General features: G+C 39.8%; 1 protein-coding gene across 1 annotated transcript in view; it reads right to left on the bottom strand.

Moving 5' to 3' along the window:
• Positions 1–27,284, bottom strand: part of MCOLN3 (mucolipin TRP cation channel 3) — a 52,151-nt gene that overhangs the window by 19,598 nt on the left and 5,269 nt on the right. Inside the window, exons 3-6 of the mRNA XM_066264958.1 lie at positions 23,141–23,308; positions 8,520–8,673; positions 6,238–6,322; positions 6,061–6,157 (exon numbers count right to left, since the gene is read on the bottom strand). Coding sequence (XP_066121055.1) covers positions 6,061–6,157; positions 6,238–6,322; positions 8,520–8,673; positions 23,141–23,308 — 504 coding nt within the window. The remainder of the gene's footprint in view (positions 1–6,060; positions 6,158–6,237; positions 6,323–8,519; positions 8,674–23,140; positions 23,309–27,284) is intronic.

Below are 27,284 nucleotides of genomic sequence, written 5' to 3'. Positions count from 1 at the left end.
TATCCCAAGGTTCTCTTTACCAAGCCACAGTCGCAGAGTTCCAGGGAAAAGCAACCTGGTCTCATCTCTCCAGGCAGAGGAGAACAGAAGCTCCATCTCCACACATGCTGCAGATGGCTTTTCCAGTCTACCTGAATCATTACCAGCTAGAAGCAGCAGTCATTGGGACTTGAGCTGCAAAGTATAGAATTGTGACAACAATTCCAGTGCCATGCAGACTTTTCCTGGATGTGGACTTTTCCTGGACTCCTGCTCCTTGTGACAGCTCCTAATGTACTGAACTGGGGTTGGGTTGCATTTTTCAGGGATTTGGAATGGTGTTGGTGCCAACTTGGACTTGGTGAACATGTTAAGGACACTACTTTTTTATGGATTCTAGCTGTATTGGCCAAGAGTTTGCTTAAAGGTCTTAATCACTGTAAAAAAAAAAAAAAAAAAAAAAGAAGACTGGATAAAGAAGATGTGGCACATATACACTATGGAATACTACTCAGCCATAAGAAATGATGACATTGGATCATTTACAACAGAATGGTGGGATCTTGATAACATTATACGGAGTGAAATAAGTAAATCAGAAAAAAACAAGAACTGCATGATTCCATACATTGGTGGGACATAAAAACGAGACCAAGAGACATGGACAAGAGTGTGGTGGTAACGGGGGGGAGGGGAGGAGGGAGAGGGGGAGGGGGAGGGGCAGAAAGAAAACTAGATAGAAGGTGATGGAGGACAATCTGACTTTGGGTGATGGGTATGCAACATAATTGAATGACAAGATAACCTGGACATGTTTTCTTTGAATATACGTACCCTGATTTATTGATGTCACCCCATTAAAATTAATAAAAATTTTTTTAAAAAAGATGCAATTGCATATGTTCATCACTATGGCATCCAGACCTATTCATTACATTCACATGCAATCCAGCTTGGGACGATATACAACAGCTATTACTTCCTGGCCAATCGCTGATGGATAGGCATGACATGTGTTTTCAGACAGAAGCTGAAATCGCTCATGGATTTCATGGTAAAACATGAAGTATTTGGGTCTGTGCGCTTTCAAACGTGAAGATGTCTTCATTCCTCGCATTACTATGATTCCAACGGATATGCCATTTCAATTTAAGAAATTTAAGTATCCTTCCAGCAGTTACTTAGCTAAGGATAGATTTTTATATCACTTCAGATGTAAGATTTTAAATAAGTTTAATGAGTCTGATTGCTTTGTCTCATGTTGGATTGTAATCTTCTTTCCTTAACAAGCAACCAAGGGCATTATCTGTGTCTGTCCATTACCATAGTAGCTGAAGGACTCAGTCCCTGACCTCACACAAGAGGCTCAGTATTATTTGAATGAGTTCCCCTCACCAAAAGAAAACTATGTTTTGCTGCAAAAGAGTCTCAGAATCTTAGCAATAATAGGTGCTCACCAAGTATATGTTGAATAAATACACTTTGGTTTAGTGTCAATCACATCCCAATAAGACTTAGAAGAATCTGAATTCTTTAAACAAAGAAGAAAAACACTGAATGGGATCAAGAACATATTACATAGATAGTACAGGGAAAAAGCATTAGTGAATTTGAAGACATAACAGTATAAACTACCGTAAATTAAACATGGAGAAAAAAGACTGAAAATGTATCAGTGAGCTGTGGGACAACTTCAAGAGCCCAGATACACATGTAATTAGAGCCTCTGAAGAGTGAGGGGAAACAGAAAAGTATTTGAAGAAATAATACTGAGTAAATGTCCAATATAATGACAACTAGCCTGACCAAGCAGTGGCGCAGTGTATAGAGTGTAGGACTGGGACACAGAGGATCCAGGTTCAAAACCCCGAGGTCACCAGCTTGATCACGGGCTCATTTGGCTTGAGCAAGGGCTCACCAGCTTGAGTGCAGGGTTGCTGGCTTGAGCATGGGATCATAGACATGAACCCATGGTCACTGGCTTGAGCCCAAAGGTCACTGGCTTGAGCCCAAGGTCTCTGTCTTGCTTGAGCAAGGGGTCACTCACTCTGCTGAAACCCCCTGGTCAAGGCACATATGAGAAAACAGTAAATGAACAACTAAGGTACCACAATGAAGAATCGATGCTTCTCATCTCTCTCCCTTCCTGTATGTCCCTATCTGTCCCTCTTTCTGACTCTCTGTCTCTGTCAAAACAAAAAAAAAAAAAAAAAAAAAACACTATAAACCTACAGAACCAAGATGTTCAATGCACCCTAAACACAAGAAACATAAAGAAAACTCTACCAAGGGATATCATGATCTAATTGTTAAAACCAAAGATAAAGATGAAAATTTTAAAGCAGTCAGAGGGGGAAGACACATTTCATACAGAAGAACAAAGATGATTTCAAAGACGACAGCAGATTTCTCATCAGACACAATGCCACCTGGAAAAGCAACATCTTTAAGGGAAAACCTAGAATTCTATAACTGCTGAAACTACCTTTTAAAAATGAAGATGAAATACTTTTTCAGACATACAAAAGCTGAGAGAAAGCATCACGACATACCTGCACTATGAGAAATGTTAAAGGAGGCGTTCAGACAGAAGGAAAGCAATGGCAGCTGGGAGCCCGGGCTGCACAAAGGAGAAGTGCCCTGGAAATGGTAACCACATGGGCAACAGAAATACTTTTTTATTATTATTTAAGTGGCTTTAAAAGATCATTGGCTGTTTAAAGCAAAAATAATAACAATACATCGGGTGTTTCATAACACATCTGGAAAGTAAATTGTGTAACAATAGCATGAAGGCCAAGATTAGAGAAAAAGAAATACAGGGGTAGGCAAAAGTAGGTTTACAGTTTTAAGTATGTGAAACACAGTTTATTCTTGTATTGTTATTTACTTATTAATTATTATATTTATCAATATTAACTACTTTGGCTCACCCCTGTATATTGTTAGGTTCTTGTGCTATTTATCTAGTGGTATATCATCTGAATGTAGAGAATGTAGAGTGTAATAAGCCAAGTGTGTGCAGTATTCACCCTAAAATAATACAACAGAGCTATAGCTAATAAGTGAACAAATGAGATAAAATAGAATCATACAAATACTCAGTTCAAAAGGAGGCAGAGAAAGAGAGAAACTATATTAATGATCACATGCAAATGAAATAGTCCAAGCACCCTAATAAAAGAGATTTTAACTTTAGATAAAAAAAATCAAGATTCAACTATAGGCCGCCTAATAAAAAATTATCTTTTTATTTATTTATTTTGAGAGAGAGAAACAAGAAGGAAGAGATAGGAAGAAGAGAGAGATGAGAAGCATCAATTCATAGTTGCTTCACTTTAGCAGTTTATTGTTTGCTTCTCATTTGTTCCTTCACCAGGGTGCTCCAGCTGAGCCAGTGACCACTTGTCAAGCCAGTGACTGTGGGCTCAAGCCAGCGACCTTGAGATCATGTTATTGATTCCACACTCAAGCCCTGAGACCCTGGTGCTCAAGCTGGCAAGCCTGCTCTCTGGCTGGTAACTTTGGGGTTTCGAACCAGGGCCCTCAGCATCCTGGCCCGATGTTCAATCCACTGTGCCTATACCAGTAAGGAAGAAATTTACTTTAAATATAAGCCACAAATAGATTTAAAAGGATTTTAAAATACATACCATGCTAACAGTAATCAAAAGATAGCCAAAGTGGCTATATTAACATCAGACGATGTAAATTTTATAGCAAAGACTATTACCAAAGTTAAAGAGTGTTATTTTATGATAAAAGAGTCAAAGTGAACACAAGAATCCTAGATCTTTATACGCCTGATAAATAGCCTCAAGAATACATGAAGCAAGAATTTATGAATGAATATAATGTACTACTTTTATATTATAAATCCAACTGGGCACACACAGAAAAGGTTTAATAAATAGCTGTTGAATGAACTGAATATGTACCATGTATCAGATACTTAGATAGGTCCCTTATATATGTTATCTTCTATCTTGACAACTTTGTCCAGTAGGTAGGCATTAATTTCATTTAACAGATGAGAAAACTGAAGCTCAAACCAATGAAGTAATTTGCCTAAAGTTATACAGCTACTAACTGGTGAGTTGGAAGTAAAATCTAGACCTGTCTGACTACAAAGTCCCTGTATTTTACAACAGATGCACGCTGCCCCAGTTCATTTTTACTTATGACAATGAAGTTGCCCTAATGACTTTTATTATTAAACTACCTTATAGGATGCAAGTTCTACCAGTCTTATGAGATACACTGTTAAATCCACATGCACAGGCAGAGCCTGGAATGATTCTACAATAATAGCGAAAATACAATATCTGCATGTGGCTAACAGATCAGGTTGCTTTTACACTATATTAAGTCATTTTAAAAGGATCTCCATTTCACAAGTGTTTCATTTACTCATTCAACAAATATTTGAGTCACCTACTATGTTCTTTGAGGGATGAAAAGGTGAATAAAATGGTTTCTTTCTTCAAGAGTTTTCAATCTAACAGAGTTAATAATAGATACCTAGAAAATCCTAAAACAAAGGAGAAGGGGGTAAGAGCATAGAAAAGACAAGAGCAAAATAAAAATCTGGGCGCTCAGAGCACAGAATATATTTCTAACTGAAGAATCAAAAAGGGTCCATGAAGGAGGTGCCAGTTGTTAAAGACATAAAAATTCTGAAAAGTGCCATTTCCCAATTCTGGGGAGAGAGAGAAAGAGAGAGAGAAGACAAGACAGTGAATAACTCAATTTTTAAAAAATCAAGTAATATAGCCCTGGCCGGTTGACTCAGTGGTAGAGTGTCGGCCTGGTGTGCAGAAATCCCGGGTTCGATTCCCGGCCAGGGCACACAGGAGAAGCGCCCATCTGCTTCTCCACCCCTCCTCCTCTCCTTCCTCTCTGTCTCTCTCTTCCCCTCCCGCAGCGAGGCTCCATTGGAGCAAAGATGGCCCGGGCGCTGGGGATGGCTCCTTGGCCTCTGCCCCAGGCACTAGGGTGGCTCTGGTCGCAACAGAGCGATGCCCTGGAGGGGCAGAGCATCACCCCTTGGTGGGCAAAGCGTCGCCCCCTGGTGGGCGTGCCGGGTGGATCCTGGTCGGGGGCATGCTGGAGTCTGTCTGACTGTCTCTCCCGTTTCCAGCTTCAGAAAAAAAAAAAAAAATCAGGTAATATTGAAAATTCCTAACTTGGTTAATATCAAGATCAAAATTTGTAGCCTAACTCAAAATATTCTTATAGTATTAGTGCTTTTTATCTCATGAATTGTTATTAATAATTAATACATTATATCATATTCTGAATGTTTTTTAACTTCAATCTCTGAAATCTTGATTTTTTACAGCCAATTTTTTGGGTACTGTGGACATAGCTTTTGATACAGACTACTGCTGAAGTATAGAAATTTGTATTATATGAAGGCAAGTTGTGAAAAATGCTTTTGTGCTTGTGACCATATAACATGGGGTTACTGACTCTGAACCTTTTGAGGTGAAGACTCATGGGAGAGGCATCTTGCGCTCTCTAGAGAGCATTAATAGCTCCATTAACAACTGGATGTGGAGAACCTAGAAGTGATAGGGTAGGCTGAAGGGGTGGTTCTGAACACTCACCAATGTGTTCAGAAGCAGCACAAGGAAGGCACTGTGAGTAATAATCCAAAGGTTACAAATATTCATTCACGGTGAGGAAACTCGATTAGCAAGAACGCTTGGCAATAACCGAAGCACAGAGCCATCGACTGACAAATGCTGACCATAGAGAACTGACAAAAGTCTGCACCTTTTGTATTGGAACACCTACCCTGTGCCAGACACTTGTCTTCATACTGACGACACAGCAATGAACAAGGCAAGGTCCCTGCACTCATAGGACTTAGGTTGGGGTGCAGAAGACAGATCATTAACAAGTAAGCACATTATCATAACAAAGTAGAGCTAGTTGTATCAATGTTTCCCTTATGCACTTTCAAGTGGAAATACCTTACATATTTGATCATGTTTTAATATGAGTAGATCAAACATATAACTAGATAAAACATTCTTTCTCAAACCAGGAACCACATTCAACACAACCCATACTTACAGTCAGAGTGAAGTCGTAACAGTCAGGGAGCTCATGATGACGAATAGTCTGCAGATTAATGGCCTTCAGTTTGAACTTGAGTTCCACTGTTAGGAGTCTAGATAACAGAGGAGACTTCAGTGCAGTGAAAACATGCAACACAGAAACATAAGTTATGCTCCTGTCTGCTTCCCTCACCTGTGAAAGTCTAGCGTTAAGTTGAGTTTATTTTCTTCTAGTGTTCCAATGGAAAAAGATACTTCTGGTTCCACAGAGAAGCATTCTGCCATAGAAAGAAATAAAACATAATATAGCAGCCAAAATAAATAAAACAGCATCTTGAAAAGACAATCTATATTCAAGACCAGATATTCAGATTCTAGTATTTTTATGAATTAAGATTTCAAAAGCTAGACATCTATATCACTTGGTTACAATGACTCATTTATTTTTAAGACATAAGTGGCTACATTTCTGTAGAAGGTAGGAGCGGAGAAAGATCTGAGTTCTATCTTATCTGTCTGTCTTCTATAGAATGCCATCTTCCTTTCTGTCCTTTAAGCCTATACTTTGAGTCTTTCCTCCTTTTTTTTTCATCCTAAACATAGGTTTAAAGCACTAGCAGTGTCAAAGACAAAAGGATCCACTGTTTAATATTATGTGTTGTCTATTTTTCCTCAAGAAGTCCTTTTCTTTCTTTCTTTTTTTTTTGAAGTGAGAGGAGAGGAGATAGACAAAAACCTGCATGCGTCTGGACCCGGAAACCCCAGTCTGGGGCGATGATTGAACCAATAAGGAGCTATCCTCAGCAGCATCTGAGGCCTACACTCTGACCACTCTGGGCTATCCTCAACCAATGGAGCCACTGGCTGTGAGAGAAGAAGAGGGAGAGAAGGGGAAGGAAAAGGGGGAGAGAAGCAGATGGTCGCTTCTATGTGACCTGACTGAGGTTCGAACTCAGGCTGTCCATACTCCAGGCTGACACTCTATCCACTGAGCCAACTGGCCAGGGCCAATAAGCACTTAAAAAAAAAAAAAAAGCTCAGTCCCTGCTCAATTGGCTCAGTGGTAGAGTGTCGGCACGGTGTATGGAAGTCTCTGGTTCGATTCCCAGTCAGGCCACACAGCAGAAGTGCTCATGTGCTTCTCCACCCAACCCTTTTCTCTTCTTTCTCTCTCTCTTTTCTCCTCCCCTCCGCAGCCAAGACTCAATTAGAGTGAGTTGGTCCCAGTCGCTGAGGATGGCTCCATGGCCTCTGCCCCAGCTGCAAAAAATGGTTTTGAATGCTATGGAGCAAGGGTCCCAGATGGACAGAGCATCGCCCCTAGTGGGCTTGCCAGGTGGATCCTTGTGGGGGCACATAAGGGAATCTGCCTTTGCTTCCCCTCCTCTTACTAAAATGAAAAAAAAAAAAGGATCAGTACTATAATGCTTTACTATCTTTTCAGAAAAATAAAAAAGCTCCAATGGCTAATGTTGAAAGCATTTGAATACTATTTTTCTTTTTATTAAATTCATTGGGGTGACATTGGTTAATAAGATTAATATCTATTTTTAACTGAACAAGCTAGGCTAATATTTCAGTTACAAACAGCAAATAACACTGTGTTATTCTAAGTTCTAGTTCTCATTCCTATCCCAACCCATCCCCATCGATAATGAATAGTGAAATGCTATTGAAGGGAGGGATTTTTATGTACATCAAGAATTTATAAGCATAATTTTTAAAAGGGTAACATCTGCCTATTTGACTAGCTTACCCAGCATGAGAGGCATTAGAATATAGTAGTTAAGAGGCTAGATAAACTGGGTCAAATTTTGGCTCTGCTTCTTACTAGCTCTATCCTGAGCAGAACACTTAACTCTGTGAGTCATACTTTAGCCTTCTATAAAATGGGAATAATAATAAACCTTACTTTGACTGGAACTTTTTTTTTTTTACAGAGACAGAGAAAGAGTCAGAGAGATGGATAGATAGGGACAGACAGACAGGGACGAAGAGAGATGAAAAGCATCAATCATCAGTTTTTTGTTGCGACACCTTAGTTGTTCATTAATTGCTTTCTCATATGTGCCTTGACAGCAGGCCTTCAGCAGACGGAGTAACCCCTTGCTCGAGCCAGTGACCTTGGGTCTAAGCTGGTGAGCTTTGCTCAAACCAGTTGAGCCCGTGCTTAAGCTGGCGACCTCAGGGTCTCAAACCTGGGTCCTCAGCATCCCAGTCCGACGCTCTAACCGCTGCGCCACTGCCTGGTCAGGCTGGAGGATTTTTTAAAGAATCATAAGTTACAGTAAAAGGTTTAAGATAGTACCTGACTGTACAATTACTTCTATATGACACACAATAACTTCTATATGGTTTTTTACAATGACCTATGAGCAGAGACCAAATCAATGTTTACAGAGATGAAATGAACTAACCTTAAATATAAAATCAAGAAATTAAAAATGGAAGTTCTAGTGTATAGGAGAACATTACCAGTTTCAATTTGGGGATCAATGTCAAAGGTATCATTTCCAGGAGAGATGTTTCCTTGCTTGTAGAAGTACTGACAGATTGTCATACCAGACTGCTCCATACCCTTATTCTCATAAGCATGATTCCCAACAGAGATGTTGCGTAACTGCAAGTACTTCAACCAAAAAAAGAAACACAAAGTGGGAATGCCGGCCAGGGCAGAATGAAGCCATGATTCCCCTCCCTCCCAGACTTTGACACTGGTACGTTCCCACCTACACTCTGGTGGGAGCCTTCATACTGCTGTGCAGAGTGAGTGACATGCTACTGTGTCCCAAGACAGCAGAGCGGTGAAGAGCATCTGAGAACTTTCTAGTTCTGAGTTCAAGTGGCATTCTGTGACCTTAAGCAAACCACAAACTTTCTGAGCTTCTCTGGTTCTTCATCTGCAAAATTAAAGGCTTAAACCACATAATCTTCTTTCTTTCTCCAAAGAACTATGTTTAGGTTTTTACATCCAGTGTGAATACATATTTTATTTATCTTAGACCCATACCCTGTAAGGTCAAAGTTTTACTTTACTACTGCAATATAGAAAGGGGCAAATCAGCAAAAGTTTTTATTAGAAAATATTTTTTTATTATTTATCTTTGTAAGAATACAGTTTAGTCACTACATAGCAATATTCCTCTGTCCTAATGAATGCTCTTAAACAAAATGTTACTTTTACAAATGAGAATGCTATGGTATCTTTAATAATTGTCCAAGATTAATTATTTGTTTAATTGTTCATTAAACCTCTTAATGGACTTCTGTAGATAAAAAACACAACACTGGGGAGAAAGGCTTTTCCTTTTTTCATCTGCTCACAGCCATCAGGGGTCTTAGAAGGCTCCATTAAATTATTTTCAGAAAACATATAGCAGGCTCATAAAACCTCTTAAGACTAAATTCCTTCCCACTTAAAAATCTTAAACCATCTTCTTTGTGTGTAGAGGCTGCTCAACTAAAGGAATAAAAGTGTTAAAATAAAAATAAATAAACCCAGAGTTTCAGAGCTTATTTTGAACAATGTCATTTGGTACAATTGGTGATACAAAGATAAGGATATTGATCTGTCTCTTGGAATTAATAATTTAGTGAGACACACAGAGAGATAAATCTACTAAAAGATGCACGTGAAACATTGAAGGAACTCTTTTATAATATGGGCCCACAGAATTTATTCTGAGCTGCGTCAGGTCGAGACAGGGTGTTACCTAATCCGGTGCTTAGTTCTCGGTTCAGAGTGCTTCGTGCTCAGGTCTGTCCTCACCTAACTTCACTTCTGCCAGGTGCTCGATGCAGGTGCTTTCCCTTTTATGGGATACTTTCTTCACTTGGTTTCTGGGACACAGGCTTTCCCTTCTCAGTCTCCTTAGCTGAATCTTCCTCTTGCCAACCTCTCCATTTCGGAGAGTCTTGGAGTCAGTCTTCAACCTCTTTATCCACATTCTCTCCCGGGTGATCTCAGCCAGACCCATGTTTTATATGCCATCTGTACACTGATGACTTCCAAATTTACACCTCCAGCCCTGTCCTCTCCACTTAATCCCATAAATGACTGGGTAGCAGTCTACCTCTGGTGCCCAAGAGAAACCTTAAACATGACTAGACAAACAGGAAAAACTGGTCCTCCTACAATAATTTTCTCAATAAACAACTCTATACGTCAATCAACTTTCCAGGCCAAGATTGAGGAATGATCCTTTCATCTTCTCTCGTACTCTACTTCCAATCCATCAGAGAATCATCACGCATTACTTTCAGATTATGCTCCAAATCTGACCACTTCACATTATCTTCACTGCTATTGCCCTTGTCTATTCCACCATCATCTCCCACCTGGTTAACCTAGTTTACCTGCTTCCAATCAGAACTTTCACCACAGCCTGGTCTTCATAAAGAACTCACAGGACTGTTACAAACATTTCCTTACTGCAGTTACAAAGAGTAAGCGAGCTAACGCTGTAAAACCCTTAGAACAGTGACACCTAACACATGAGCCTGTCTGAGACTGTTCCTGCTGTTTCTTCCCCCTGGAAGCTTCTCCGTGAGCAGCCACAGGCAGCCCGGCCACTCTTGTCTGCTCTCTGCCTACCATGTCGCCTTACCACAGAAGCCTTCCCTGACCACCTCCACCCTTCTGCTCTGCCTTCTTCCCCTTTATTTTTTATAGCTTACTATAGCTGACTGACAGATGATATCCTTACTTACGTATTTACTGCCCATCTGTTCCTATTAGAATATGACCCTGACTTTGTCTGCTTGTTCACTCCTGTATTTATGTACCAAAAATAATATCTGATATATAACAGATGCTAAAATTTTGAGTGAATAAACGTTAGCCTTTGCTGGAGCCTGTCCGTTACTGCAAGCTCCTCCCCTCCATGGCTTTGTGTCTCTGTCCAAGTAAATGTCAAAGCTCCTGCCAGGGCTGGTGAAGCCTCAGAGACCTGGTCCGGTCGCACTTGCCCCCTTGCATTTTTCTCAAACAAAGTCAGTGTTTCCTGGCCTGCAGGACCTCTGCTGTTGCTCCTCCGTCAGCCTGAAATATTCTTCCCCAGACTTTAAGTCCTCAGAGAGGCCTTTTCTGACCACCCTGGACTATTAATGCCTTATGCAAGTGGTCGGCAAACCACGGCTCGCAAGCCACATGCGGCTCTTTGGCCCCTTGAGTGTGGCTCTTCCACAAAACACCACGTGCAGGCGCGCAGGTTATAATAACAATGTACCCGCCTATATAGTTTAAGTTTAAAAAATTTGGCTCTCAAAAGAAATTTCAATTGTTGTAATGTTGATATTTGACTGTTGACTAATGAGTTTGCCGACCACTGCCTTACGCTATTTTATTTTACTTCATAGCACTCATCACTACATAAAACCAAATAGTTTTGGTTCAACTTGTTTAAAATCCATCTTCTCCATTAAAATGTAAATGCCATAGGTAAGGGACTTATCAAGTCCACCACTCTAACCCAGTACTTGGGACAGTATTAGGCACAGAGTGGGTGTCAAATTAGTGGTGAGGCAAAAATCACTGTAGTGCCACAGTGGCTCTTCATGCACCAGAGCTCATCTAAGCACAGTAAACCAGTAGGGTAATATGGGTGATCTGGCACCAAGCTGTCTGTTAGCATTGCCATTGAAAAAAATGAGCCAGAACTCTATGCTAATAGAAGTAAGAGGCATAAATTGTTAAATAGCATTATGTCCTACATGTAGAGGGAAAGAGTATAATATTGGAGGTATTCCACTTTAAGGTTTTTGTTAACTATTTAAGGAAATAGTGTTTTTAAGTCTTTCTAAACCCACACTGAGCCAAATTTGTAGTTTTATAAAGGGGGGGGAGCAGGAAGGGCATAAGAGATATAAAGTCCACTGAATGAAAAAGAAGATAAAAGATATTGAGTGTGGTAATCTACTTAGGGCACATAGTGAGAAGGCTGGGTTCTTTGGAAAGGCAGTGATGCTGGGAAAAATAGAGGGCAGCAGGGAAAGAGGAAGAACCAATAAAAGATGGATTGACTTCATAAAGGGAGCCATTGGCATGAGTCCACAGCAGGTGGGCAGGGCTGTCAAGGACAGGACATTATAGACATCACTCATTCAGAGGGTCTCCGGGGGCTGGAGCTGACTCAACAGCACATAACAACATCAGGTACCAAGCAGACCAGTGCTCTGGACTGTGGCATGTGTAATGGGAGGTAAAGCTGGCAAGGCAAGCAGGGGTCATGAGGCAGAGTCACACCTACACAGGGTCCTGTGGACCACCTGAGTGTCCTCTCTTTGTGAGGCAATCCCTACAGGAATTACCTAAAGATTTGAAACTCCTCACCACAGAAACTGTGTCTCCTAGAGCTTATAAATGAGCACTGCAAGAGCTGGATGGTCAGGGGCAAGGGCTGGGTGGTATCCAGCTCAAGGGCAGCCCTGGAGCCAAGTCAGAGGACTCTGGGACATGAATGTGGTGTGGGACAATGGCTGGAAGGCAGGTGACCTGCGATACTAACTAATGCAGCTCTAAGTAGCTGTGGCTTCTGTGGGGCTTTAATCATTTGGGCACCTGTCCCCACGTGCCTCTGCAGCTCCACCTTCAGAGAAGTTTTTCAGGTAGATCTGTGGGTCCCATGTCAGATTTTGGAAGACAATATAAAAATTCATGAAAGATCTTTACCTGAGTGATGTGGCACCCAAAGTAAAGCAGATTAAAACTACTGTTTCCCTGTGGCTCTTCTATGATCACCTGACCCTAACATATATAATGAGCCTTTGAGCTCATTTATTCATTACAAACCTCTGAGTGCCTGTTATGTACCTCTGTTTTCAAAGACTAAGTAATGCAATATATTAAATGCTGTGGCACTGAACACTGTGTGTGTGTGTATGTGTAGTGGGTTCATATATATAGTGTATTAAATCTACTACATATAGTATAAAATATAATATACATAAAATGAATGAGGAGTATTATACAATTAAATCTGTGATTTTAGATGAATCCTTTATAAAACAGCCAAGAAGTGGTAGGACAGTGGGTAAGGAGGAAGAGAAGCTAACCAGAAGTAGGAATTTATAGACAATGCTTAAGCTGCAAGAATAAATAATTCTTTACATCTAAGCAACTGGCCGGGAAGAGAAACAAGTTTGGGAAGCTGGTGGGAAGAGACTCTGAACCCGCTTTGGCTGAGGTGGTTCTCGGGTGCTCGTGAGCTGTCTGGCAAGCAGCAGTGTAAGCGACTGTTTAGGATTCGCCTCATCTTGGTGATGGCTGCAAGGCTATAGAATGGAGGAAATTCTGCAGGAAAAGGACAAGCCTTTGAGGACTGCCCAAATTTAAGGGGCAGGTGAAAAAAACGAACCCAGTAAAGATGACCCACAGATGGCTGAGGAAAGCCAGGATATAATTTAAAACAAAATAACTAGTGTTTCCACATTCAAGTATACAAGCATATATATTTGCTTATATTTAAGGGGCAGATGAAAAAAAGGAACCCAGTGAAGATGACCCACAAACAGTTGGTGAATTTAAAACAAAATAACTAGTGTTTTCCCATTCAAATATATAAGCACATATAATGAACAAAAAGTGATGTTATAACTAGCATTGGATCAGAATAAGCCCTAGAGATGGTCCAGTTGGAGGACATCTGGGGGCTAAACTCTTCTGTATAACTAATTAGTCATGGAAATACCTCTAAGAGCTGAGAAGCCACTGTCCTACCTGTTAGTTCCCCCTCAGGTATTATCCCATGAACTATGAAGATGTCTCCTTACAGCAAACAAAGACTCCTCTTTTAACATTACTCAATACTGTCCCTTTTCAGTTCTCAGGAACCATGTAGAACAACTGATCTCATTAACCACAAAAGCTCTAATTATACCTGAAAATTGTGATGAAGATATTTTTATCTTTAGCTAAAAATGCCTGATAGTTGTTTGGAAGATAGTGGGCAAGCATTTGCCCAAGGTAAACCACCCCCATTAATATTATGTACTTAAATACTAAAGTAAAGACTCTATATACACTTTTATAAAGAATATATAAATATATAATATAATATAATATAATATAATATAATATAATATAATATAATATAATATAATATAATATAATATATATATAATATATAGAATGGCCTGAATGCCAAATAGTACTATAATTTTTAAACTAATTTTTTTTAATAAATTTTTATTAATGGTAATGGGATGACATTAATAAATCAGGGTACATATATTCAAAGAAAACATGTCTAGGTTATTTTGTCATCAAATTATGTTGCAAACCCCTCGCCCAAAGTCAGATTGTCCTCCGTCACCCTCCATCTAGTTCTCTGTGCCCCTCCCCCTCCCCCTAACTCTCTCCCTCCCTCCCTCCCATGTCCTCCCTCCCCCCCCACCCTTGGTAACCACCACACTCTTGTCCATGTCTCTTAGTCTCATTTTTATGTTCCACCAATGTATGGAATCATGTAGTTCTTGTTTTTTTCTGATTTACTTATTTCACTCCTTATAATGTTATCAAGATCCCACCATTTGGCTGTAAATGATCTGATGTCATCATTTCTTATGGCTGAGTAGTATTCCATAGTGTATATGTGCCACATCTTCTTTATCCAGTCTTCTATTGAAGGGCTTTTTGGTTGTTTCCATGTCTTGGCCACTGTGAACAGTGCTGCAATGAACATGGGGCTACATGTGTCTTCACGTATCAATGTTTCTGAGGTTTGGGGGTATATACCCAGTAGAGGGATTGCTGGGTCATAAGGTAGTTCTATTTGCAGTTTTTTGAGGAACCACCATACTTTCCTCCATAATGGTTGTACTACTTTACATTCCCACCAACAGTGAATGAGGGTTCCTTTTTCTCCACAGCCTCTCCAACATTTGCTATTACCCGTCTTGTTGATAATAGCTAATCTAACAGGGGTGAGGTGGTATCTCATTGTAGTTTTGATTTGCATTTCTCTAATAACTAATGAAGCTGAGCATCTTTTCATATATCTGTTGGCCATTTGTATCTCTTCCTGGGAGAAGTGTCTGTTCATGTCCTCTTCCCATTTTTTTATGGGATTGTTTGTTTGTTGTTGAGTTTTATGAGTTCTTTGTAAATTTTGGAAATTAGGCCCTTATCTGAGCTGTTGTTTGTAAATATCATTTCCCATTTAGTTGGCTGTCTGTTTATTTTTATATCAGTTTCTCTTGCTGAGCAAAAACTTTTTATTCTGATGTAGTCCCATTCATTTATCTTTGCCTTCACTTCTCTTGCCATTGGAGTCAAGTTCATAAAATGTTCTTTAAAACCCAGGTCCATGATTTTAGTACCTATGTCTTCTTCTATGTACTTTATTGTTTCAGGTCTTATATTTAGGTCTTTGATCCATTTTGAATTAATTTTAGTACACGGGGACAGGCTATAGTCGAGTTTCATTCTTTTGCATGTGGCTTTCCAGTTTTCCCAACACCATTTGTTGAAGAGGTTTTCTTTTCTCCATTGTATGTTGTTGGCCCCTTTATCAAAGATTATTTGACCATATATATGTGGTTTTATTTCTGGGCTTTCTATTCTGTTCCATTGGTCTGAGTGTCTATTTTTCTGCCAATACCATGCTGTTTTGATTATCGTGGCCGTATAATATAGTTTAAAGTCAGGTATTGTAATGCCCCCAGCTTCATTCTTTTTCCTTAGGATTGTTTTGGCTATTCGGGGTTTTTTATAGTTCCATATAAATCTGATGATTTTTTGTTCCATTTCTTTAAAAAATCTCATAGGGATTTTGATGGGAATTGCATTAAATTTGTATATTGCTTTGGGTAATATGGCCATTTTGATTATATTTATTCTTCCTATCCAAGAACAAGGAATATTTTTCCATCTCATTGTATCTTTTTCGATTTCCCTTAACAATGCTTTGTAATTTTCATTATATAGGTCCTTTACGTTCTTTGTTATGTTTATTCCTAGGTATTTTATTTTTTTTGTTGCAATCGTGAAGGGGATTATTTTTTTGAGTTCGTTTTCTAATATTTCATTGTTGGCATATAGAAAGGCTATGGACTTTTGTATGTTAATTTTGTATCCTGCGACCTTACTGTATTGGTTTATTGTTTCTAATAATCTTTTTGTGGAGTCCTTCGGGTTTTCGATGTATAGGATCATATCATCAGCAAAAAGTGATAGCTTTACTTCTTCTTTTCCGATATGGATGCCTTTTATTTCTTTGTCTTGTCTGATTGCTCTGGCCAGAACTTCTAGCACCACGTTGAATAAGAGTGGAGAGAGTGGGCAACCCTGTCTTGTTCCTGATTTAAGGTAGAAAGTCCTCAGTTTTATGCCGTTTAATAGGATGTTGGCTGATGGTTTATCATATATGGCCTTTATCATGTTGAGATATTTTCCTTCTATACCCATTTTGTTGAGAGTCTTAAACATAAAATTGTGTTGTATTTTATCAAAAGCCTTTTCTGCATCTATAGATAAGATCATGTGGTTTTTGTTCTTTGTTTTGTTGATATGGTGTATTACGTTAACCGTTTTGCGTATGTTGAACCATCCTTGAGATTCTGGGATGAATCCCACTTGATCATGATGTATTATTTTTTTAATATGTTGTTGTATTCGGTTTGCCAGTATTTTGTTTAGTATTTTAGCATCTGTATTCATTAGAGATATTGGTCTGTAGTTTTCTTTCTTTGTGCCATCCTTGCCAGGTTTTGGTATGAGGGTTATGTTGGCCTCATAAAATGTGTTTGGAAGTATTGCTTCTTCTTCAATTTTTTGGAAGACTTTGAGTAGAATAGGAACCAAGTCTTCTTTGAATGTTTGATAGAATTCACTAGTATAACCGTCTGGGCCTGGACTTTTATTTTTGGGGAGATTTTTAATAGTTTTTTCTATTTCCTCCCTGCTGATTGGTCTGTTTAGGCTTTCTGCTTCTTCATGACTCAGTCTAGGAAGGTTGTATTGTTCTAGGAATTTATCCATTTTTTCTAGATTGTTGTATTTGGTGGCATATAATTTTTCATAGTATTCTACAATAATTCTTTGTATATCTATGATGTCTGTGGTGATCTCTCCTCTTTCATTTTGGATTTTATTTATTTGAGTCCTGTGCCTTTTTTCCTTGGTGAGTCTTGCCAAGGGTTTGTCAATTTTGTTGCTCTTTTCAAAGAACCAGCTGCTTGTTTTATTGATTTTTTGTATAGTTTTTCTGTTCTCTAATTCATTTATTTCTGCTCTGATTTTTATTATCTCCTTTCTTCGGCTGGTTTTGGGTTGTCTTTGTTCTTCTTTTTCTAGTTCCTTAAGGTGTGAAGTTAAGTGGTTTACTTTGGCTCTCTCTTGTTTGTTCATATAGGCCTGAAGTGATATGAACTTTCCTCTTATTACTGCTTTTGCTGCATCCCAGAGATTCTGATATGTCGTATTTTCATTTTCATTTGTCTGTATATATCTTTTGATTTCTGCGCTTATTTCTTCTTTGACCTATTCATTTTTTAGAAGTATGTTGTTTAGTTTCCACATTTTTGTGGGTTTTCCCCCTCTTTTTTGCAGTTGAATTCTAGTTTCAAGGCTTTATGATCAGAAAATATGCTTGGTACAATTTCAATTTTTCTAAATTTGCTGATATTGTCTTTGTGGCCCAACATATGGTCAATTCTTGAGAATGTTCCATGTACACTAGAGAAAAATGTATACTCTGTCGCTTTGGGAGGAAGTGTCCTGTAGATGTCTATCATATCCAGGTGTTCTAGTATTTCGTTTAAGGCCACTATATCTTTATTGATTCTCTGTTTGGATGACCGATCTAGAGCCGTCAGCGGTGTATTGAGGTCTCCAAGTATGATTGTTTTTTGTTAGTTTTTGTTTTAAGGTCAATAAGTAGCTGTCTTATATATTTTGGTGCTCCTTGGTTTGGTGCATATATATTAAGGATTGTTATGTCTTCTTGATTCAACTTCCCCTTAATCATTATGAAATGACCATTTTTGTCTCTGAGTACTTTTTCTGTCTTATAGTCAGCATTATTAGATATGAGTATTGCTACGCCTGCTTTTTTTTGGGTGTTGTTTGCTTGGAGTATTGTTTTCCAGCCTTTCACTTTGAATTTGTTTTTATCCTTGTTGCTTAGATGTGTTTCTTGTAGGCAGCATATAGTTGGATTTTCTTTTTTAATCCATTCTGCTACTCTGTGTCTTTTTATTGGTAAGTTTAATCCATTTACATTTAGTGTAATTATTGACACTTGTGGGTTCCCTACTGCCATTTTATAAATTGCTTTCTGTTAGTTTTGTATCTAGTTTGATTCTCCTCTTGTTTTTCTATCATTTGTTTTTGTTTGTTTGTGTTCCATACTTCTTTCCTCTGTTGCTACCTTTTTTAAGTCAAGTGTTTTTGTGGTGGTTTTTTCAAGGGTGGTTACCATTAAGTAATGAAAAGGGTACCTACCATATTCATTGTAGTACCCTATCTTATAAGTATTTCTGCACTTCATCATCCTTTGCTACTGTTAATCTCCATCCTCTCCCCCCTTTTTTTCCTTTGTTGTCACAGTTTAAGTTTGGTTTTATTGTGTTCTTGGTGGAGCTGTTACTTGTGGTGTTGTTTTCTTTTGTTCTTTGAATCTGGTTGGAAAACCCCCTTTAGTATTTCCTGGAGTGGGGGCTTTCTGTTGATAAATTCTCTCATCTTTTCTGTATTTGTGAATGTTTTTATATCTCCTTCATACTTGAAGGATAGCTTTGATGGGTATAGTATTCTTGGCTGAAAGTTCCTCTCTTTCAGGGCTTTAAATATTGGGGTCCACTCTCTTCTAGCTTGTAGAGTTTCTGCTGAGAAATCTGATGATAATCTAATAAGCCTTCCTTTATATGTTGTACTCTTCTTTTCCCTGGCTGCCTTGAGAATTTTTTCTTTGTCATTGGTTTGTGTCATCTTTATTATGATGTGCCTTGGAGTGGGTTTGTTGGGGTTAAGAAAACTTGGTGTTCTGTTTGCTTCTTGAATTTGAGGCTTTAGTTCCTTCCACAGGCTTGGGAAGTTCTCGTCTATTATTTGTTTGAGTATATTCTCCATTCCATTTTCTTTCTCTTCTCCCTCTGATATACCTATTATTCTTATGTTATTCTTTCTGATGGAGTCAGACAATTCCTGTAGGGCTTTCTCGTTTTTTATTATTTTTGAGTCTCTTTCTTCTTCTCTCTGTTGTGCCTCAAGTTGTTTGTCTTCTATTTCACTAATCCTATCTTCAATCTGGGCTGTTCTGTTAGCTAAGCTTGTTACCTCGTTTTTCAGCTCGTGAATTGAGTTTTTCATTTCTGTTTGATTTGTTTTTATAGTTTCAATTTCCTTGGTAATATATTCTTTGTGTTCATTGAGTTGTTTTCTGATCTCCCTATATTGCCTTTCTGTGTTTTCTTGTATATCTCTGAGTATTTTTAAGATTTCTATTTTAAATTCTCTGTCATTTAGCTCCAAGGCTTCCAATATGTTAAGTCTTTTCTCCATAGATTTTTCCACATCTATTTGTGTTACCTCTCTTTCTTTTGTATCCATAATATTCGATTTCCTCTTTCTTATCGGCATCTGAGGGTGGTCTTATTGATAGCACTAATTAGAATTAATAAAGAGTAAAAAGTAAAAAAAAAAAAAAAAAAAGGTAAAACACCCCACAAAAAAAAACAGTAATAATTTATTATTTCCTCCTTTTTTTCTCTCTTCTCTTTCCCTCCTCTCCCCTCCTCAGGGAAATATCGTGCCTATAATGGAGGGCCTGATTTGGGGTGAAGAGTTCAAGGGGCAAAAAAAAGGGAGTAGGGACCTACTAAATGCAAAAAAAAAAAAAAAAAAAAAAAAAAGGAAGAAAATCTTAGACAAGCATAAGATGATTTGCTTGTATGTGATGGTCAACTAAGAGATATAATGAGAGGGATAAGAGGGAACCAGAAAAAAGGACCAAAAAAGAATAATAAAGAAGAAAAAATAAAAATAATAAGTAAAAATCTGTTGTATTAAGTGGAGCGAAGACTAAATACAATGGAGACCTTGGGTTGGGAGGACCCAAAATGCCACCAAAAAAAATAAAAACAAAAGCAAAAAAGAGAAATAAAGCCAAAAAAAAGCCTTGAGTCCCAAATTAACTAATTTGTTCGTGATTGAGGATTATATGGGAGGAAAGTAAAATGAGAAAAGAAAAAACGAATAGAAAGGAAAAAATAAGAAAAAGAGAAAAACGAAGGAAGAAATAAAATAGGAAGAGAAAAAAACAAAATAAAGCAAGACAAAAAAAAAAAAAAGAGGAGAGAGTGAGAGTTAAGTGTTTTGGAGTATAACCTTAAAGGAGGGTGAGGATGAAGAAGAAAAATAAAATGCAACACTCATGGGTAGTGTAGTTCAAGAAAGGGGAAGCATAAGATGGGCAGAGAATAGAAGGACCGAGGTGGAGGAAATAAAGGCAAAAAGATAGAAGAAACAAACAACAACAACAACAACAACAAATAGTGGATCAAGTTGTAAAGTCTGTGGGTTTTTCTTGATTTTGAGAGGTTAACTTCTTCCTTTTTCTTTTCTCTCCCTCTTCCTGGTCGGTGACTCTGTACCCCAGACTCTGCCCCTGTGTCACTCTTAGGTAGGGATTTGCAGTTGATGGGATTCTATGGCAATATCATATAATTGGCTTTAGTCTTGCTGGAAGTAAAGGCTTGTTGGCGTTTGCAGGGTCCAACGATGAGAGAGTTTGCTTTCCTGGATTCTCTCTCCTAGTCCCCCCTTTCTGAATTAGCAGCCTGGTGATCCAGCTATAAGGCTGCAACTGCTTCTGCCTGGGGAGTAAGAGGCTCAAAGAGCTGGGAAATCCCCACTCTATCCCCACTCAGTGCAAGGCTTTGGGAAAGGCTCTGACAGTCAGGGCCTCCAGTGTAATCAGGCGGGGGTGGGAGTCAATTGTTGTCAAGGTGACTGTTCAGCGCCTAGCATTTAGTTGGACCTCTCAACCCAGGCTTTCCACACTTTGTAGCCTGTTTTTGCAGGGAAGAAGAGGCACTAGTCTCTGCTTACGACTAGTGTAGTATAGACCTTATTATCTGCCAAGTCCTTCTTGTTAGCGTTTATCCCTAAATATGGAGGCTCTATTAATCAGAAGTTGCCCCCGCCCCTTTAGCGAGAGGCACTAAAAAATATCACGCCTCTTGTCTTGGAACGCTGAATTGAGAGAGATCTTATCAATTAGAACCGAGGGTGCGCAGATTTCATGGGTTAAGCTAATTTCAGTGATTGGGTCACAGCTGTGCTCCCGAAGGTATTTTAGGCTGCCTGCGTGCGCCCCTCCCCCAACGCTTGATTGTTAGCTTGAATGGCTGGGTGAGGTGCCCCGCCCACAGAGAGAATCTCCCAAGCCTCTCCCGCTCGCCCCGCCGCTGGCGGCTGGACCGCACCAGGCGCAGGATAATGGAGCCCCCTGGGTGTGTGGGCCAGCAGGGTGCCCTGGGCGCGTGGAATGCCCAAGGCACGCGCGCGAATGGGGCGCTCTGGGCACCGGTGGCCGGTGACCCCCACTCGCAGTGTGCGGGCCGCTGGGAACGTCAGCGGTGCTCAACCGGACCTGGCGCGCGCGTGGTGGCTCGTGGTGGCTCACGGCGGCTCGTGGCGGCGGCTCGCGGCGGCGGCTCGCGGGGGCTCGCGGTGGCGGCTCGCGTCGGCCGCTCGCGGCGGCTCGCGGTTCCCAAGTATATGGGCTGACTCACCACAGGCGCACTTCCTTGCGGTTTGAAAGAACGTCCCTGTGGTCGATTCCTCCACACCCTCATCTCTCAGATTCAAGTGATAACAGTCCTTTCGCTATCAGTTTGTGTGGAACTCCGGAATGCTCCGAGGATAAATTTTTCTGTTTCTAGTTGATAAATTTGTTGTGATTTAGGGGAGAGCTGTCGGACGCGCTGCTCACGGCGCCATTTCCGTGACGTCTTTAAACTAATTTTAAGTTGACTAATAAAGGTTAAACGTTTTTTAGGAAGAATTTAATGAATTGTCTACTACTTCATATCTCTCCCCCTTCCCCCAAAATCAAACAAACTACCAATATGACTCAGAGTAGCTTTAGAGAAATTTAATAAGCTTAAAACAAAAATCTCAAAACTGAGTATCTCCAACATTATACTATGTTTTTTCCCCCTACAAATTGTAGAACATAATTCTGTTTAATATCTTATGCAGCTTACTTCTATTATTATAGATTAGGGGCCAATTTTTGCAATCAGAATACTAACAGAAAGCCTAGGGGCATCATTACACATCCTATCTTAGCAATTTACCATCTCACTGTGCATAGCTTGTCTCTAGATAATGAAGAGTCATGATATCATTATAACCATTGTTTGACAGAGTTGTAATAATTTTGAAATGCACAAAATAACCCAGGTTGGAAATACTGACATCAAGAACACTTTCAATGATACCTCCAAAATAGAAGACTTAGGATCTTGAGAAAGTACTATTTAGAGCAAAAGCAACTCAATTAGAAACTCAGAATAGGAATTTGACTCAACTGCATGAAAAACAAGCATACTTTTTGGCAGTTAATCAATGTTACAATAAGATCATTGTCATGAATGACATAAAGGCCTTACTTATTTTTTAAATGAGCTTTCAGGTCTTGGTGGCTATATATACATTCTGCAAAGTGAATATTCTTATTGTGTTAAGGGCCTTTGAAACTATAAACTCCGAAGACTTAATGACTACTTACAACAGGGTCATGGTTAATCATTTTAAATCTTTGAGGCTTTCATGGCAGGCCCTAGTTCTCTTTTCATTTAGTCTTTAAAGTTTCTGTAACTGTGTAACTAAACAAAAACTCTTCTCAATTTTCAGTTCTGTAAAAGTTTGTTGGCATGTTTTAAAAATATTTTTAAATGATTTTATACATGTCATTTACATGTCATTACAGAAATGTTCACCCTTCTCAATTGAATGTCATGTTCTATTATGTACATTGTTAATTACTTTCTCCCAAGTAAAAAATGCATATGCACTTTTGAGAGGGGAAAATCAAGTATAGTCCATTAAAGTATCTGTACATTTAAAAAAAATGCAATGCTTGATTTACCTGGTTCACGGAGAAGATGATCTGATTGTAGACATCACTTTGTGTGTACACAGCATATGTGTCATCCACTTGGTCCACATATTCTTTTAGGAAGAGGTGTTTGAATGCTATAGTGTTATCTTCCTTGAAAGCTACCACCATCTGGTTACTTAGCCCAAACAAGACCAGCTTAAGAGGAAAAAAAAGAAAGAAAGAGGGTGAAAAAGCAACAAAATAAAGGTCTCCATATAATGATCAATTTGATCTATTCAAGATTCAGTGTCTAATTAATCCTAAATATGTTCAACAGAAATCAATTTTGGTAGCTGTGAATTAACTTATCCTTAAAGAAAAGGTAGGTTTCTATTTCTAAAGTAAAAGAAAGTGGCTTTGCACCTTTTCAACATTTATTTTCATGTATGATCTCACGGCATTACCCTCATCATCAAAAGCTTTGAGAGTTCAGAGTAGTCCTTTAGGAGTTCTTCAGGTGTTCAGAAGAGCAAGGTCACATTGGTTACAAAACTAAGAAAGCTTACTTAAAGAAAGAATGATAGAAACTTTGAGGTGGTAGCAGACGTGGGCAGAGGACATTTGAGGAGCTAAGAAGGTAGTATAGAACTTAGCACTTTAGGAGGACATAAGGAACAGTGAGAAAAAATATTAGCAGAAAAAAATGAAGCCCTGGCCGGTTGGCTCAGTGGTAGAGCGTCGGCCTGGCGTGCAGGAGTCCCGGGTTCAATTCCTGGCCAGAGCACACAGGAGAGGCGCCCATCTGCTTCTCCACCCATCCCCCTCTCCTTCCTCTCTGTCTCTCTCTTCCCCTCCTGCAGCCAGGGCTCCATTGGAGCAAAGTTGGCCCGGGCGCTGAGGATGGCTCTGTGGCCTCTGCCTCAGCTGCTAGAGTGGCTCTGATTGCAGCAGAGCAACGCCCCAGATGGGCAGAACATCGCCCCCTGGTGGGCATGCCGGGTGGATCCCAGTCGGGCGCATGCAGGAGTCTGTCCAACTGCCTCCCCATTTCCAACTTCAGAAAAATACACACACACACAAAAATGAAGACAAGTGATGCAGGGGCTTGCACAGCAAGTAGAGAAGCTTAAAAATAAATTCTGGAGCCTGATCAGGTGGTGGCACAGTGGATAGAGTATCAAACTGGGACACCAAGGACCCAGGTTTGAAACCTTGAGGTCACCGGCTTGAGCGTGGAATTGCTGGCTTGAGCGTGGGATCATAGACATGACCCCATGGTCACTGGCTTCAGCCCAAAGGTCACTAGCTTGAAGCCCAAGGTCGCTGGCTTAAACAAGGGGTCACTCACTCTGCTGAAGTGCACCCCCCCCATCAAGGCACATAAGAGAATGCAAATCACTGAACAATTAAGGAGCTGTAACAAAGAATTGATGCTTCTCATCTCTTCCTTTCTGTCTGTCTGTCCTTATCTGTCCCTCTCTCTCTGACTCTCTGTAAAAAAAAAAAAAATTCTGTAGGATATCAAGAAGGTCTTAAAGAAGGTATATAATGTAAGAAATACATTAAATAATTCTAAGTCTTATAATCAAACTACATTCCTACATCTAATTAACAAAACTGTGACAATAAGACCCAAAATAAAAGTATCCTTTCAACACACCTCTAACTTAATATATATATCTCCTTAATATTCATGCAGGATTGACCCTAGACTTTCACAGGAAACCAGTTGTTTATACACAAAAAGATCATTTAACTATGCTGTCGTCATAGTAACATAAACTCTGTTAATCATATCCCAAAACCTTTCTTTACTCCAAGTCTCTCTTTCACCTCATACAACTCTGACTTCGACCCCAGAGTGAGGCAGGGTGCATTTCATATGAAAAAGGGAAGAATGCTGAGCACCTATGTGCCACACTCATATCCAGGAACTTTCCTCATTCTAATCCCACAATATAGTTCCTAATGTACCTATTTTACAAGATGAGTACATAAAGGCTCAGAGAAGTTAAATAATTTTTCCAAGTCTTATTACCAAAATGTGTATGGTTAAAATTTGAATCCATCTAACAGACTAAATCCAAACTACACAAAGTAATCCAGGGTCTGATCAGGAAAAATAGAGTAGACAAATATTTTCTCCTTTATTCTCCTCTTGAAAATATATGCTTTATACCCTACATGTGTCATCTCTCTCCATCTAACTCAACTCCCATTTCTGAAGAACCTCTTTTAGCTCAAAGTCCTATTTAAATCCCAATAAGATGACAGTTTTATAGCAAGGATTTGACATCTGTTGAAGCTGTAGACCAAAAAGCCTCCAGAGAATTTGCAAACACATTCTTGCAGATCTTTCAAATACATGAGGACCTCCCACATGCCAGTCCTGACCTAGGTACTGAGGATATACAGCGAGAAGACACAGTCCCTGCCCGTAAGGGCCTAGAGGCTGACAGGAGGACCAATGGCTGAGACAGAACTGCTATAATTCAGAGACTGAGCCAGGCACTGGGAAAAAGAAAACTTTTAGTAGAATGCCTATCTTTGTACATACCTTTCTTTCGCTACCAAGACATAGAATCTCCAACTGAACAAAAAGATCACCTTCTTTTCTCTGAAAAGAGGGAATCTGTCCCCAAGTCACCCTTCTTTGATCAATTACAAACTTGTCTTTATGTAATATTTGCTTGATTGTTCAGATATACCATAAATTAAGGAAACATCTCAATTAAGAAACCCTTAGTTCTTTTCAAAAACTTATTTAACTTCCTTAAACACCTTTCACATGTTTATTACTAACAGGCTGAACATTTTAAACCATTGCCCAGTTTTCCTCCTGACCACTCTAGGAAACACAGGAAGGTTAGTAAACTTCCCAAAAGATTAAGGAGTAATTAAGATCATAAGTCTTAGAGGAAAAAAATCTGAGTTTAAATTTCAGTTCTGTCTTCTAGTTTTCTGACTATGTCAGGACATTTTACCTCACTGAGCCTCAGTGTTATAATCTGTGAAATGAGAATACTGCTAGCTCTGATTTGTTTTAAAAATTGAATGTGGCCTGATCAGGTGGTGGCGCAGTGGATAGGGCATTCGACTGGGACACGAAGGACCCAGGTTTGAAACCCCAAGGTCACCAGCTTGAGCTCAAGCTCATCAGCTTGAGCATGGGATCACCGGCTTGAGCGTGGGATCATAAACATGACCTCATGGTCGCTGGCTTGAGACCAGAGATTGCTGACTTGAGCAAGGGGTCACTCACTTTGCTGTAGCCCCCTGGTCAAGGCATGTATGAGAAAGCAATCAATGAACAACTAAGGAGACTAAGGAACCGCAATGAAGAATTGATGCTTCTCCTCGCTCTCCCTTCTTGTCTGTCTGTCCCTATCAGTCCCTCTCTCTGTCTCTGCACACACACACACAAAAAGAATTGAATGTGATGATGCCTGTACAATGTATAGCCTGAAACACAGCATTCATCCTAAGTAGAAAATATTTATGTTCAGCTATTTGCTTTTGATGAGATAATTACTCGCACCAACAGAAAAATATATTTGCACAAGAGTCACAACCAGTATAAAGAGTCACAAAGTGCCCTGGCTGGTTGGCTCAGCGGTAGAGCGTCGGCCTAGCGTGCGGAGGACCCGGGTTCGATTCCCGGCCAGGGCACACAGGAGAAGCGCACATTTGCTTCTCCACCCCTCCGCCGCGCTTTCCTCTCTGTCTCTCTCTTCCCCTCCCGCAGCCAAGGCTCCATTGGAGCAAAGATGGCCCGGGCGCTGGGGATGGCTCTGTGGCCTCTGCCCCAGGCGCTAGAGTGGCTCTGGTCGCAACATGGCGACGCCCAGGATGGGCAGAGCATCGCCCCCTGGTGGGCAGAGCGTCGCCCCTGGTGGGCGTGCCGGGTGGATCCCGGTCGGGCGCATGCGGGAGTCTGTCTGACTGTCTCTCCCTGTTTCCAGCTAATTAAAAATTAAAAAAAAAAAAAAAAAAAAAAGAGTCACAAAGTACAGGCTTTTCCAAATTGCCAAATATATTTTTTAAATTTTTATTTATTGATCTTAGAGAGAGAGGAAGGTAGAAGGAGAGAGAGAAACAACAACCTTTTGCTTCACCTATTTGTGCATTTATCAGTTGATTCTTGTATGTACCTTGACCTGGAATCGAACCTGCAGCCTTGGCATATAAGGAT

Source organism: Saccopteryx bilineata, chromosome 3, assembly GCF_036850765.1.
Source record: "Saccopteryx bilineata isolate mSacBil1 chromosome 3, mSacBil1_pri_phased_curated, whole genome shotgun sequence".
Lineage (NCBI taxonomy): Eukaryota > Metazoa > Chordata > Mammalia > Chiroptera > Emballonuridae > Saccopteryx > Saccopteryx bilineata.
Note: the sequence above shows the minus strand (reverse complement) of the source record. Positions and strands in the feature narration are given on the sequence as shown.